This window comes from Mesoplodon bidens, assembly GCF_964165515.1.
Source record: "Mesoplodon bidens genome assembly, chromosome: 14".
NCBI lineage: Eukaryota > Metazoa > Chordata > Mammalia > Artiodactyla > Ziphiidae > Mesoplodon > Mesoplodon bidens.
In genome coordinates this window covers 30,569,601-30,585,855 of record NC_138170.1, presented here as the reverse complement: position 1 = coordinate 30,585,855, position 16,255 = coordinate 30,569,601, and the positions used below count along the sequence as shown (strand labels likewise).

Here is a 16,255-nt window from a genome sequence, read left to right as displayed (position 1 = left end):
GAGATGGTAAAATAAGTTTCACAATAAGTGCCAACAGGTTTTTAATTGGTATTGGCTCTAGAGAGCACCTCTGAAAAGGATTCAGTGAGCCTGTCTCTCATACAGGAAGGAAAGCCATGACTGATTAGCAACTTCTATTACACGGGGAGTCACAGCACAAGGGTCAAATATTTCCTCCCTCTGACATCTGAGGACACCTGCAGTCCCCTCCAGCTTGATGTTCTACGGTTTTTGAGGATTCTTCTTTGATTGCTATAGAGATTGCTATATGCTATGCATTTGGTACTTTTTAATACCTCTACAGACTGTACTCCTCTGGGCCTCAATTCTTTGTTCTGACAGTTACATGATTTGTTCTGTGTACATTGTATTAACAAATTAAAGCTAGAAACCTGGTGGAGGGCCTTAGTATTTTCAGAGTATATCATTAAGAATTAATAAAAGCAAAGTAACATATAAAATATGAGGACATTTTTCTACAAAACATTTTTCTACATTTTCTTATCACACCCAAGATTATGCTCTAGTTCATCTAATACAATGTTCATATATTCACATTTTCCCTATTAACAAAAATAAATGTCTTTTACAGCTGATTTGTTTATTCTAGAATATAATAAAGGATCACAGCTCACATTTGATTGTTATGTCTCCTAAGTCTCTTTGAATCCAGAATGGTCTCCCCTAATGCCCTGTTTTCCTCCAAGACACTGACTTACTGATAAGCCAGGAGCAATTTTCTTGTTGAATTTCTCACCTCTGGCTATGCCTACTTGATTCCACATTGTGTGGTCTAACCAGTTCCTCTATTCCTTGTATTTCCCACAAACTGGAAGAGAAATCTAAAGGCTTGACTGATTTACGTTAAAACTGAGGGAGAAGAATTATTCACAAGTATGTATGTTTTTTATATTGTCTGGTGACTCTCTATTAGTGATGCCAAGATTCATCACTGCTTTAAGGTAAAGACAAACAGATCACTTAGCCTGTGATATTCTGAAAGCATCCTCACAATACTTTCTAGGACTTCAGATATTGACAGCATTGATTTTAAGACAGTCATATTTTCTTCCTTTGTGGTCCATATATAAATGGTACATCTCCCAATAAGCGGCATCTTAGATTCAATGAAATACCATATATCAATTCCAATTCAAAACCTGCCTTTTCCTTGACAGACGAAGCACCACTGTTACCAATAATCATTACTGTCATTTATTTTGGTTCACTACTGGAACACAGAAAAGGGGAAGGGGAGGAATTGAGGAAGAAGAAGTAGGAGCAATATTTCTCCTTGCATAACTAGGCAGGAACTAAAAGGAATAGAAGGATGACACATGTAGAGAAATTTTCTAAGATCAAAGTAACAGAGCTGGGAGAAGAAAGTTATCCCTGGTTAGGAAAATGAAAGATAAAGAGGTTGAATCTGTCAGTTTTACAGACCAGCACCTTGAGAGCACAGCTGGCCCACTTGTACAGATTAGTGGGTTATCTGTAATCTTGGGGTAGTTGGGAAAATATAACAGCAAATAATTTGCCAATCAGGCATGCAGGGCACGTTTACAAGGTAGGTATTCATAACTCAAAATGGTGCTTATTAGAGTAGCAATCCCTATTTCAGGTCTTTGATTTGTCTTATCAAACCTCGCAATAAATAGTTCTGTTTAAGGTAACTACAAAAGACTAAAAATCAACTCTCCACCACTCTTCAGTAATTGCTCCAATAACACAAACAATAGTTGTATGGAGCACAGGAGACTTTCTACTCCCAAATCAGCTTGTGCTTCCAAAGTACAAATTTTCTTATTAATGTAATACACTTGGAATAAATATCTCCCTACTGAAGCAAGGACTTGCACCTACAGGCATCACTCTCAGAAAACGGCAACTTAAATTCAATCACATAAAAGCACTTATGAACACCTTGCTTAACAAGATATTCAGACATGATCTAGATCACAGACTTGACACGCCTGGTTAAAAGCAATCTAGCTGTAGGCAAAGACTATTAAACCTTACTGAAATGAAAACTGAATGCAATTTAGCTGACCAATCAAATTATTAATTATTAAATTATTAAAGTTATTATTATTATTAAATTATTATTATTAAAGTTCCTATGTCTGGTTGAATTTATGTTCTTACGAATAAAAAATTTTACTTTTTTTGAGGTATAGTTGACTTGCAATATTATATTAGTTTCAAGAAGAAATTTTGCTTTTACATTATTTTTTCACTTGACAACTTCAATATTCTGATGAAACCCTAGACATTGGAATTTATCAATATTAAGTGTTCAAATTCCTTCTTTAAATTTTATACCTTCTGAAACAGAATCCATCTACAACGCTACTTAAGTTTCATTTAAAATTTTTTCTTATAACCCAAGTTACAAATTATTATCGCTAAAGACTCAAATTACACAAATCCTACAGAATGAACTGTGAAAAATCTTCTTTTTCTACCTCCACACAGGAGATAACCACCATGAATCCCACACACACTGTCCCAATCCTTCGGCTATGAATTTTTCTACATATATGAACTCAGATGTACATGGTTTTAGAGGTTTTGTTTTTTTTTTAACACATAAATATGATAATATATATATTGTTCTGTAGTTTTCTCTCTTAAGATGTTGGAGGTCTTTCTATGTCAGTACAACCCATCTTCCCCAGTCTACGGAAGGTTGCATAATAAAAATAGTCCATAATCGATTTCTCATATTTTACCTAGCCATTTACCTATTTACTGAGGTTTTTCTAACTCTTTGTAATTATAAACAATTCTGCAATTAAGGTTATACACACCAACTATACACTTGCCATAAAACATAGTCAATACTATAATTATAGAGGCACATCCTACAGGTAAGATTCCTTTAAAAGAAGAAATATTTGAGATAACATTTCCTACAACCCTAAAAACACAAAGAAAAAGTTATATGGAGTGACACATGAGAAATTTCAATTATTTGTGTGTTTTTTAATTGTTCAAAATCTTTTTCCTATTTACAAAATGCTGGTTCAAGTGTCTCCTACTTTGTTGTAAAGACATGGGGCCACTGGAAGGAGCTCTGTAACACTTCTCTCTTGCATATTTAACATCCTGGAACTCAAAGCACTGTTTAAACACTGACATCTCTAATTATACACTCCCTCACAGTCTACCTATATCATCATCTTTCCCAAGAAAAAGCATGCACTTTCTGCTCACACACCTTTAAACATTCCATCTCTCCCACTTCTCTCTGATCAATCACATCAGACCACAATTTTTCTTCATGCTGCCAAGCCAGCCCCTCTGGGCCCATTATACTCTCACCACTGTGGCCCTGAGCACCCCTATCGTGAAGTCCATCCATTTCAGGTCATCCATTTATCTCAGGTCCACTTTCATGGGGGCCCTCCCAACTGCTGACCAATCCTGCTAATTCACTGCTTGTCTAAATTTTACACTTCCCCCAGATATTATTCTAAAGTCTAGAATCTAGACTACTCTCAAACCCCCATTTCTCTCTTCCCAGCCTCTTTCTCATTTTCGGTAGATTCTTCCTTTATAGAATTGAAGCCTTCTTCTTCATCTTAACAGTATAATACCCTATAAGCCTATCCTTCCTTATAGACTGAAAATAGAGAAACATATTCCTCACATATTCCCTGAACCAGCCTCTCCTGCTTGTAACTCTTGGTAAGAGATGCCAATTTTGTAAATATAGAACTTTTTGTTAACATCAAAATATTTTGAGGATCCTACACAATAGAGGGTTGAATTTTTATTATCCAATGATCTAGATCAACTTTTAGTCAATTTAGAGACAATGCTCAGAGTATGAATCAATCAATGACCACCTGGTATTAATTTCACAGCTTACACATCAGGAACTCAACTTTTCAACTCTACCAGGGACCTCAGTTTCACAATACTCTCTCTTTTGTTGGTATACATGCTCTCCTCAACACAAACTCAAATCCTTCTGCCTTCATATACGCAACTTCTCTAAGGATTTCTTTATAGCTAAATGCAATTAACTTGTCTCTGCAATATTAAACATGAATGACCTTTTTCTACTCTTGCAGACTGTCCAACGCAATATACCACTTTGGAACTCTTCTGCCTCTAACCACTATTCTTTGGCCTCTTTTCCTGGCACTTTTATTTCTTCTTTCAAACCCACTAGCAGTAGTTCTCAATTTATTTCTGACTCCATTCACTGTTGGGTAGAATGTGCCATCAGTGGTATCTCTCACATTGCACTAGTTCTCTACCAGCTGGCAGCATTCCTCAGCTAAGAGTCCTATCCTATCATCCGGAACATTCTTGGCCTAACCAGTCTCAGAATGTCTATTCATTCCACTTGTAGTCTAGAACATGGCAATGAACAAGGACCGTGTATTATTGCCCGCACCTGTTATATGTGTAGTCACTGTTTCCTCCAATCAGACAGCAATTCCCTGAAGGCAATTCCTTTGTTTTAGTCATCTCTCCAAAAGGCAGAGTGCCAAGTACAAAGTGATCATTTCAAATTATCTTCGTTATTTTTTCTTTTATCAATATTTTTTTATTGAAGTATAGTTGACTTACAATGTTGTGTTAATTTCTGTTGTACACAAAGTGATTCTGTTTCATGTATGTATATATCTATAATATGTATATATTATAGATATAATATCTATATATTATAGATATAATATCTTCTAACACTTTCTAGGTACCTAAAATGTACAGTCAAAAATTCCCAAACCGGGCCTCCCTGGTGGCGCAGTGGTTGGGAGTCCGCCTGCCGATGCAGGGGACACGGGTTCGTGCCCCGGTCCGGGAAGATCCCACATGCTGCGGAGCGGCTGGGCCCCTGAGCCATGGCTGCTGAGCCTGCGGGTTCGGAGCCTGTGCTCCGCAACAGGAGAGGCCACAACAGTGAGAGGCCCGCGTACCGCAAAAAAAAAAAAAAACTAAAAATAGAACTACCATACGACCCAGCAATCCCACTACTGGGCATATACCCTGAGAAAACCATAATTCAAAAAGAGTCATGTACCGAAATGTTCACTGCAGCTCTATTTACAATAGCCAGGACATGGAAGCAACCTAAGTGTCCATCAACAGATGAATAGATAAAGAAGATGTGGCACATATATACAATGAAATATTACTCAGCCATAAAAAGAAACGAAATTGAGTTATTTGTAGTGAGGTGGATGGACCTAGAGTCTGTCACACAGAGTGAAGTAAGTCAGAAAGAGAAAAACAAATACCATATGCTAACACATATGTATGGAATCTAAAAGAAAAAAAAAGATACTGATGAACATAGTTGCAGGGCAGGGATAAAGAGGTAGACGTAGAGAATGGACTTGAGGACACAGGGAGGGGAGGGCGAAGCTGGGGCGAAGCGAGAGTAGCCTCGACATACATACACTATCGAATGTAAAACAGATAGCTAGTGGGAAGCAGCCGCATAGCACAGGGAGATCAGCTCGGTGCTTTGCGATGACCTAGAGGGGTGGGGTAGGGAGGGTGGGAGGGAGGCTCAAGAGGAAGTGGATATGAGGACATGTGTATGCATATGGCTGATTCACTTTGGTGTACAACAGAAACTAACACAGTATTGTGAAGCAATTATACTCCAATAAAGATTGAAAAAAAAAAAAAAAAACTCTTTCCCACCTTCTACTGCTCATTACCAGGACCTATTAACTTTCCCCTTTCCAGGGAACACAACTGAGGAAATGCTCATTAAGCAATAATTCTTTTCTTTCACAACTACTTTATACCCAGTATGATTTCTAAGAATATGTTAACACTAATCGTTTTATGATTTATCCTAGAAACCAGTCTTAGCATCCCTCAACTAGCCCCAAAGCTATTACACAGTATACTTACAAAAAAAATTTTAAGGATTCATTTCAGGATATTTTTTAATTGCAGCTCTCTTACTGTTTTTAAATGTTATCTCATTTACAAAAATATCATTTATATACACCATTGGACCAGAGGGGTATAATCCCACATTTATAAAAAACAGCAAAATCTGTTAAGAGCTGTGTGTAACTTAAGTGAATTGACACTCTCTCACTGAAGCCAAAGGTAAAGCAGATTAAAAAGGACAAAGTATTCCAAAGAACCAAGAATAAGAGGAAGACAAAATAAATTTAAAAAATAGATACACTATTTTTCTCTGGAAAATTCATAATGCTTACTAGCACATTAAAAGTTCCAAAAACTCCTGCAATTAAAAAAAAAAAGCCAGCTCAACACTGTTCAGTCTGTGGCTTCTCAAATTTATTTGACCATAAAATCTTTTTTTCCCCCTCAGTAAGATATTAACATCCCGATACAACCTGATATCTATAGTAACAGTTTTATCAGTATTTCTGATTGGAAAAAGCTATCAAAAAGAATTGTTAGCCCTCATTCTTCTGCTTCAACATTCTGCAATGTTGAAAAGAAATCTTTTAGAAAAACTTGAACCAACAGCAGGTAATCAGAAAGTAAATCTCTAAATTCTCCCATCTAATCTCATTCCCACTCAATTTCTCTGCCTAGAAATTTTATGTCAATAATTAAGATGTGGGAGGAAAATAAGGACAAACTGTCTTCTTAACAGTCAACTTTCAGAATTTACATTAAAGAGGAGAGAAATTCTGGACCCTATTCCTGGAATCATGTAAAACTGGTCTAGGTTAAACGCAGGACCTTAGAAATGCCTCAAATACTAGTTCTTTTTTCTTTTTTTTTTAACGTCTTTATTGGCATATAATTGCTTTACAATGGTGTGTTAGTTTCTGCTTTATAACAACGTGAATCAGTTATACATATACATATGTTCCCATAACTAGTTCTTTATTTCTTATTTATCACCTGTCTGTTTCCTCAGCAGCATAACATGGTGGAATGGGGCTGATGACTCTGTGAAAACGCTAACAACTAATCTCCACCCTAAAAGCCTCACCCTTATCTGAACCTTTTCTAAACTAGATCTGATTTTTTCTTTTATAGTACTGTACTTTGACTTCTGTTTTTCCTGGAACAAGATAAAGAAATGATCTGCAACCGGAAAGCCAGGTACTTGACTAGGTGCACACCTCATCACTCAGTTAACAGTTAATTACCAAACAAGCATAATGGGGACTGCAAATTCATTACCTCACAGCTCCAAACTAAATTATGTCTTTTGCAAAACCACTCTACTACCTAGACACTGCAAAAGTGTAACTGATTCTAAAGTCAGCTCTACCACTAACAATTTCAGCAAGCTGTTTATAATGGTTTCTGTTTTTGTACGCTTTTTTAAAAATCTACTCTAAATTTAAACTTGCTCATCATTTCAGAAGCTGAAATTAATATAAAGTTAAATACAAGAAAAATAGACACTAATGAGTACAAGCTACTCCTGCTCAGTTCCTCTTGCAAAAGGCTACAAAGAATGTTTCCCAGGTAGCTTCAATTCTATTACAATCATACTTCCCTGGTGGCGCAGTGATTAAGAATCCACCAGCCAATGCAGGGGACACGGGTTCAAGCCCTGGTCCGGGAAGATCCCACATGCCGCGGAGCAACTAAGCCTGTCCGCCACAACTATTAAGCCTGCGCTCTAGAGCCCGGGAGCCACAGCTACTGAGCCCGCGTGCTGCAACTACTGAAGCCCGCGTGCTGCAATTACTGAAGCTCGCGCGCCTAGAGCCTGTGCTCGTCAACAAGAGAAGCCACCGCAATGAGAAGCCTGCGCATTACAACAAAGAGTAGCCCCCTAGAGAAAGCCCGCGCTCAGCAACAAAGACCCACCACAGCCAAAAATAAATAAATAAAATAAATAAAAATTTTTTTAAAAGTGTTCTTTCTTCCAGGGGTAAGGTCAGTTGTAAATTTCAATAGGAAGGTAAGAATTCAATTCTTTTTACTGACAATAGCCAAGTTAATACGAATTTTAGAGCATATCAGTCATTTCAGATATAATTCTGACAATTATAACTTTAACTCACACTTTTATCTAATTATTAAAACGACTAAGTCTCAAAACATGGACTAAAAGGGCCTAACTTTATGTTTTAACTGTTCTAGGTAAAACATTCATTAAATGTAGACCAATATTTCTCATAAGTAAGTGTTTCAAATGGGTGCACATGCAAATAATAAATGATGTACGATCTCTCTCCACGGTCACTTCCAGGCCCATTCACCAAGGCATTGATTAGCAATGGCTTCTGTTGAGATGGGGGGAGGAAATAACATCATATGAAATGTCATTGTCGTAGCTCTAGCTATAGTTCTATTTTCTGCTGGGCGTGTCCGAAAGAAAGCAACTAAAATTAAATGTTTTTTAAAATGTAAATCCTGGAAGAATGCGAGATAAATTCAAGAGACCTCACCTGATGTTCCACAGGTTGCCTCCCTCACCTGCTGGACTCTTTTGAAGTCACTCCCCTCCACCCCTCAGTTCCCTCAGCCCTCGCTCCTTTTCCAACTCAGTGCTCTTCGCTCCTGGTTCCCTTCTTGGCTCAAAGCCTCCTTCGGCCCCCCCAGATCCCTTCTAGGGCCCGCCCTCCTCTCAGGTGCCCTCCTAGGTCCCCGCTCCAGCTCCCAGAGGCCGGCCCCCGCCCCCAGCACCCGCAGGCACCGCGGGACACCCCCCGCCCAACACCCAGACTTCGCACCCTCCACACTCCCGCTCCCGCCGGCTCCACCGGCCCCAGCGACGCCCGCACCGCACCCCAGCACCGCCCGCAACACGCCCCCCGCCCGCGGCCCCCTTACCGCACATGATGCAGGAGGCACGGCCTGCAGGGCAAGCGGCGAGCGGCTGGCGAGTTCGGGAGAGCACACGAGCCTTTTGGGCGGTCAGCGGGCTTGGGGGCCAGTGGGGCGCCGACACTACTCCCTCACGGATGCAACGGCCGAGGCAACGAAAGCCGTCCCGTCCTCCCGGGCTTGCCAGCAACTGCCGCTGGGCCCCGCCCCCCGGCGCGCACCGCGCCGCCGCCGCCACCGCCCGCAAGTCCCATTGGGCTGCGTCCGCGCCGCTCAAGCGCAGGTCCCGCCTCCCAGCACCGCCCCGCCCCGCACCGCCCCCGAGCCCACGCAGGCGCTGGCCTGCTGGCGGCTGAGACGTGGCACCGGCTCGCGGCCGCATCCGCTTGAGGTTCCTGGAGCGGCCCGACCCACGGGCGCGCAGCGGGAGGCACTGCTCTGCGGGAGGGAACGAACTCGACGGCTGGCAGGGAACGATGGAGAGATTAGCAAAGAGGATGGAATTGTTACCAAAGCAAATAGCGTTGGGGCACGCGCCTAATGCAGTCCAAGGCCCCAAGCTCCGACGCCCCACCAAGCGGGGAGAGAGGAGGAAGAAGGAAGGATACCTGATCCTAGGGGACAAACAAACAAGTCAGGGTGGAAAGAGGACATAGGTTGTAGAAAAACTGGAAAGAATTGAGTGAGGTGAGGGAAGAGAGGTACCAATCAGGTCTGGCCAGTCTTTCTGGTGACAGGGATTCAGTTCCCGACTTTAGCTCTAAGTCAGATTCTTGGCCTCGAAAGCTCTCTGCTCCCCATTCCCACCCCCATCCATTGCCTCCATAACCCCCCGTTTTTTGCAGAGGGGGAGGGGGTCGAATGTAAGGCTCAACTATCCAACACTAGGCGCCTGGGCTTAAGAAACTCTGCTGGCCCATACTTCTGATGGCCCACGTCTCAGACAGTAAAAATTGCCTGGATTTGACAGCCTTACATTGGACTCATGAACTATTAATCCTATGAATTAATGCACAAGTCCTGCCAAGAGAGACTTAATCAGAGAGAGATGATGTTTCTGAAAATTTATTACCTGAGCATTTGCTTTAAGAAGATGTAAATGCTATTTTTAGTCAAATGTAGATGGTTATTATAACGCTATTAATGGCCCAAGACTAGAATCAAATAAAACTTGCCTGAGGTACAGAACATTGCATGGTCTTCTGATCCCAGATGTCTGGTCTTACCTCACACTACTGCTCTCTTCCTACTCCACCTTTCAGCCGTTTACACTCTAACAACCCTGAACAGGTAGTTTCCCAACGGGTCCAACGTTCTCAAATCTTTTGCACATATTGGTTACTCTTTGGGGAATCCCCACCCCATCTCTGCTTAAATGCTACTTCTTGGGGGAAACCCCTTTTGTCTTCCCCCCGAGAGGCTGGAGGACAGCCATTAACCTCTCATTCTTTGAGCTGCCTCCTTTAAAGCAATATGCTTCAATATTTTATGATTTTTTAATATGTTTCCCTACAAAGCTAAGTTCCTTGAGAGTAGAACAAGTCTTTGCATACCCAACACCTGGTATAAACCCTAGCACAAAGTAAGGGATCAAAAATGTTTTTGAAGGAGTGAAAAAAGTCATATGTTCTTAGCAGAATTGACTTTCTATGGCTGGTTATCTGATCAAATGAGCAAAGGACTTTTCAGCTTTTCTTAGAGGGAAAAAGATGCCATTTTAGCATGTGTTTGGAAGAGATGAAAACGCTAATTCAAAAAGATATACACACCCCAATGTTCAAAGCAGCACTATTTACAATAGCCAAAGCATGGAAGCAACCTAAATGTCCGTCGACAGATGCATGGATAAAGATGTGGTATATACATATACAATGGAATACTACTCAGCCATAAAAAAGAATGAAATAAGGCCATTTGCAGCAACATGGATGGTCCTACAGATTATCAAACTAAGTGAAGTCAGACAAAGACAAATATCACGTGATATCACTTATATGTGGAATCTAAAAAAATGATATAAATGACCTTATTTACAAAACAGAAATAGACTCACAGACAGAAAACAGCCTATGGTTACCAAAGGGGAAATGGGGGGAGGGATAAATTAGGATTTAGGGATTAACATATACACACTACTATATATAAAATAGATAACCAACAAGGACCTACTGTATGGCACAGGGGACTATATTCAATAACTTGTAATGACCTATAATAGAAAAGAATCTGAAAAAGAATATACATATAAAACTGAATATACATATAAAACTGAATCACTTTGCTGTACACCTGAAACTAACACAACATTGTAAATCAACTATATGTCAATAAAAAGTTGTTTGTTTTCAAAAAAAAAAGAGAAAGAAAAAGATGCCCTTTTATAAGTGTCCTGAAAGAAAGGAAAATGTCACATTTAACTAATGAAAGCACTCACCTGAAAACCCTTTAATATTTCAGGCCCTTAAACAGGTTCCTAAATTACCCAGAGCAAAGTTAAAAAACAGTGAACTGTTTGTTACTACACAACACATTTTTTAATTCAAGAGGCAAAAAAAAGTGTGTGTGTATGTATTAGCCTCAGAACCCTCATCTAAGAGGTTCTGGTAGAACCTTAGTTATATTGCCAAGGAGTGAAGGTATGATTCCAAAGTTTGAACAATACCTTTGTGCATCACCAGCAAACTTGTTGATGGAACAAAGAAAATGTTAGTGGTATCACCAAAGTGCTCATGCTCAAACTATAATCATCTATGAACCCTTACTTTCCTCTTCTGCTTTCTACTCCATCATGACTATCAATTTGTCTTGTCCACCTCCATTCTACAGCTATTTCAGAAGGTGCTTATGCACCAGTTTCAAGGAAGAAACTCTGAAGGTCAATATTTTCCCAGCCCAACCTTGAACAACCTCACCAACCCACTGCAACAAAGAGCCTTTGTAAACATGTGCCAATCAAGACACTGATACGGAAGAACTTTGTCTGACCCCCATCTATACATAGCTTTGCTTTAGCTGGACCTTTGAGGATAAGGGCTGGAGGAGAAGAAAATAAATGTCCTATGAAGGAAAGGAGACATCTGGGTCTAATTCAAACATCCAAGGAAATGGAAAAGATTTTCTCTCCTGAACAAAAGTTCTGAACTAAAAATAATAATAATAATAATGATGGTAACGGGGTGTAATTCATTGTCTTTTTATGGAAGTCCATTTCCCTGTTCATGGGATTAGTCCTGTTGAATATGATGGTTCTCAGCCTTCTCTTTGCCATGCAGCCTGAAGGCCATCAGGGATTTCATTGCCATTGCTAAAGAAACGAAGAACCATAATTGAAATAGCTTTATAAGATTTTTAAATGCCCCCATATTTGTGATTTTTGTTATCCCTTATCTGGATTACAATAATAAGTATTGATAGCAATAAAATTATAAAAATTAAAAAGGCCTCGGTACAAACTTCCAGTTATAAAATAAGTAAGTCCTGGGGATGTAATGTACAGGATGATGACTATAATTAATGATACTGTATTGCATATATGAAAGTTGCTAAGAGAGTAGATCTTAAAAGCTCTCCTCACAAGGGAAAAAATTTTTAACTATGTGTGGTGATGGATGTTAACTAGACTTATTGTGGTGATCATTTTGCAATATATAGATCAATCATGTTGTACACCTGAAACTAATATAATGTTATATGTCAATTATACCTCAACATTTTAAAAGCCCTGTGCATTTTAAGAATATGGGAAGCGGGGGCATATATATCCCACTTCTTATGGAGTTATATGGAGAAGTGTACTTCAGTGGACAGAGAAGATGGTAGCAAGTGTCAAAGGAAAAAGAAGTAGGTTGAGCCACGAAGGCCTTTGAGAAGGAAGCAATGAACAGAAGAAGAGAAGGCACCAGTCAGGGCCTCAGAAAGTCCCCTTAAGTAAACCCCTTTGATTCCACCACTACCCCAGTTCAGCCTAGACACTTTCACACCGGAGTGATCTTTCAAAAACACAGATCAGATCCTGTTTCTCCCTGCTTCCAGTTCAGTGGGTATCCTTCACCTGCAGGATTAAGTCCAGACTCCTATGCACACACCCTTGGTAATTCAGATCTCACTCCTGTCGGTTTTATCAGCATCGTCTCCCACCACTGTATTCAAGCATTTAACGGTCTAGCTATACTTTAACCTATTGGCAGTTCCCTAAAGAAGAATCCTATCTTAAACTTTGCATCTGTGTATTTGCCCTTTTTAAAAGGAAGCATTAAGAAGGGAATCAAATGTTAAATAGTTAGGGCTCGACTATAGAGGACGAGATAGTCACTCACAAAATAGGATTATAAGGGAACCAGAAAGTTCCCTTGTGCAAAATTACCTCCATTCCTTCCCTATCACATTGCCTAAACTCCACCTGTACATATATATTTAAGGCAGAACACCTCTCCCTCCCCAAGGAGATCTACATTAAGTCATTATCATCTATTACACTTTAGAGTGTAACTGAGATTATTTTCATTTGGATACCAGGTGTGAAAAAGTCACTGAGGAAATGCAAGCCTTGATGGGGATAAAATAAAGATAATTCTGGAATTAGAAGGAAGGCAGACCTGGACAGATTACCTTGGTTGATGACACTGGGCAAGAAAGGGACAATATAAGGGCATGTGGAACTAAGTATGGTAATGCCAGAGAAAGGAGGCCAAATTATGGGAGCAGGAATCAGAAATAAGTTGGTGATGAAGGCAAACTTTACCCACTGTGACGGTTGATTTTATGGGTCAATTTGGTTGCACTAGAGTGCCCAGATATTTGGTCAAATATTATATTCTGGATGTTTCTGTGAGGATGCTTTCGGATGAGGTTAACATTTAAATCAGTGGACTCTGAGTAAAGCACAATGAGCTCCATTAGGCGGATGGGCCTCATCTAGTCAACTAAAAGTCTGAATAGAACAAAAGACTGACCTCCCCAGAGCTAGAAGGAATTCCCCAGCCGAACTGCACTTGGACTGCAACGTCAGCTCTTCCCTGTCTCCACCCTGACAGCCCATCCTGCGGATTTTGGACTTGGTAGCTTCCGTGATTGCATGAGCCAATTCCTTAAAATGAATTTCTCTCTCCCTCTCTCTCCCCCCTACTAGTTCTGTTTCTCTAGAAAGCCTGACTAGTACATCCATCGAAGGGTGATCTTATTGACTTCCTCAACGTGAATATATGTATTTATTTTAAATTTCTAGAGGATAGAGCTTTCAATGACAAATAATAGAAAGGTACTCAAACTAGCTGTACAGGGGAATTTATTGGCTAATGTAATTGGAAAGGACGGAGATACAAACAGCTTCAGATACATCTATATCCAGGCACACAAAAAATGTCAGAACTCTCTTTGATTCTCTCTCTGATCTCATGGACAGGGAAAAGACCCTAAAACAGCTCTGGAATCACATCTTTACAGCTTGCAGTCCAAGGGGAAAGAGGCTATTCCTCCATCCTCACTTTTTATATTCTAGGCAAGGATTCTGATGGGTCTAGTGAGTCATATGCCCCACTCTGGTGGCAAAGAAGGTAGGACACGGTGATTGGACAGTTCCACCAGAGCCACACAGAGTCAGGAATAGGTAGAAGTTCTTCAAAGGAAAGGGCTAAAAGAATGAAGGGACACCAAGAAAACACTAACAAAAGATGTTCACTCCTCAGGCTTGAAAACAAAGGGTGCTGACTCCAACTAGAATTAATACATTCCCCAATACTCTCGCCTCCAGGGTGGCTCCAAACTTCCCCAGTAGGCAGAACCTGGGGCAGAGTTTTCTACTTCTGCTAGAAAGAAACTCATTCTACTGCCAAGAAATTGTCAACAAATTGGAAACCATGAGATTAACTGGTCCTATCTACTATTTCTATACTGTAGGATGTGATCAGAGCCAAAATAGAGGTGGACCATTCAGGGAGCTGCCTAGAGCTGAAAGATGACTCCAAATGTAAGGAGACAGAAGAATACTGTTTTCTAGAGTTTCTTTCAAAAGTCGATTCTGCAGACTGCAAGCACCCTGTGGAATTATTATTGATAACTCTAATGTGGAGAAGCAGAGTATAAGGCTGGGGTTTCCCAAAGGGATGATGTAAATTCCCACTGGACTGGAGAGCAGCCAGCTTCATATTCCTGCATGAAAAAAAAATGTACACATATGCACACAAATGTGTACAAATGTACACATTTGGCCCATGATGGTCTGGAGCAAGTAAAAGATGGTCCACTAGGAAGCAGCACCTATGAAGACAAGGAATGCTTTTCCCTTCCCTGAGGTAGGAATACTCAGGAAAGGTACGAGGGTTCAATTCCCTAATGGCAACGTGCATAGGCTCTGCATCCAGAATGTCAGGGTCCATGTTCCTGGCTTTTCCACTTAATTTCTATGGCAATGGAATATGTACTTCTCTCCGTGCCTCATGGGGACATATTGTCCCCATGGGACAATGGGTAACATATAGTTACCCATCTCATAGGATTAAATGACTTCATAAATATAAGGTGCTGAGAACAGTGTCACATAGTGAATGCTCAATGAAAGTCTATTTTTATATATTTTGCTCCTTATCATTCTGTATAGGGCTTGGTGGGGCTCACGGAAGGCACCCCAAAATATGCCTCAATGTCATATTATTTTTAATTAAAGTTACTTAAGAAATGGCTAATACAAGAGGGACTCTGACCCTCCTGTCTCCCTGAAAGCAGGAAATAAATATTCCATGTGACAGGTGCCCTCCCTGTACTGGGAAGTAGGAAGACATCCTTATCACCAGAGATAGGGAGTTCAGGCCAAAAGACTACCTAGACAAACCTTGTTATTTCCTTCCTAACTCACTACCCAAGTCCAAACTGTTTAAATTCCTTACTAATTAGCACCCAAACCTAAATTTCTTTGTTCTGTCAATTCCTCTCAAATTAATTTTGTCTAAAAATATAAAAGCTAACTGCTTTGGCCACTTCTTAGGTACCGTTACTATGAGACCTCTGTGTGCAAGAATTAAAATGTGTTTTTCTCCTGTATTATCTTGTGTCAATTTTATTGTTAATCCAGTCACAAGAACTCAAAAGGGGTAGAGGGGGAAACTACCCACTCCTTGACAGGCTTCACCCTCATTTTGTTTAGTAAAAAACCCTCCAGATGCTTTGGCCAATAATCTCAGTTTCAAATACATATTGAAATGTCCCATAGTGTTTTCTTGTTTGTTTTTTTAATTTCTGTTAAGACAACCAGTTTTGGGGGGGGGGGTTTAGTTTATTTATTTTGCCTGCGCTGGGTCTTTGTTGCGGCGCGTGGGCTTCTCTAGTTGTGGCACGCAGGCTTAGTTGTGTTACGTGGAATCTTATTTCGCTGACCAGGGGTCGAACCCGGGCCCCGTGCATTGGGAGCGTGGAGTCTTAACTACTGGCCCACCAGGGAAGTTCCAACAAGTGTTTTCAAGAATATTTCATGTAAAAACATTTTGCACATTTTGGGGGTTAATTTTTATTTTTG

The 16,255-nt window shown here is 40.3% G+C and overlaps 1 protein-coding gene across 2 annotated transcripts in view; it reads right to left on the bottom strand.

Annotated features, from left to right (window-relative positions):
- Nucleotides 1-8,933, bottom strand: part of GFPT1 (glutamine--fructose-6-phosphate transaminase 1) — a 66,096-nt gene extending 57,163 nt beyond the window's left edge. For both annotated transcript variants that reach the window (XM_081254808.1, XM_081254809.1), the window contains exon 1: nt 8,755-8,933. In XM_081254808.1, the coding sequence (XP_081110934.1) occupies nt 8,755-8,761 (7 nt within the window). In that variant the 5' untranslated portion in view covers nt 8,762-8,933. The remainder of the gene's footprint in view (nt 1-8,754) is intronic.
- Between the last annotated feature and the right edge of the window lie 7,322 nt (nt 8,934-16,255).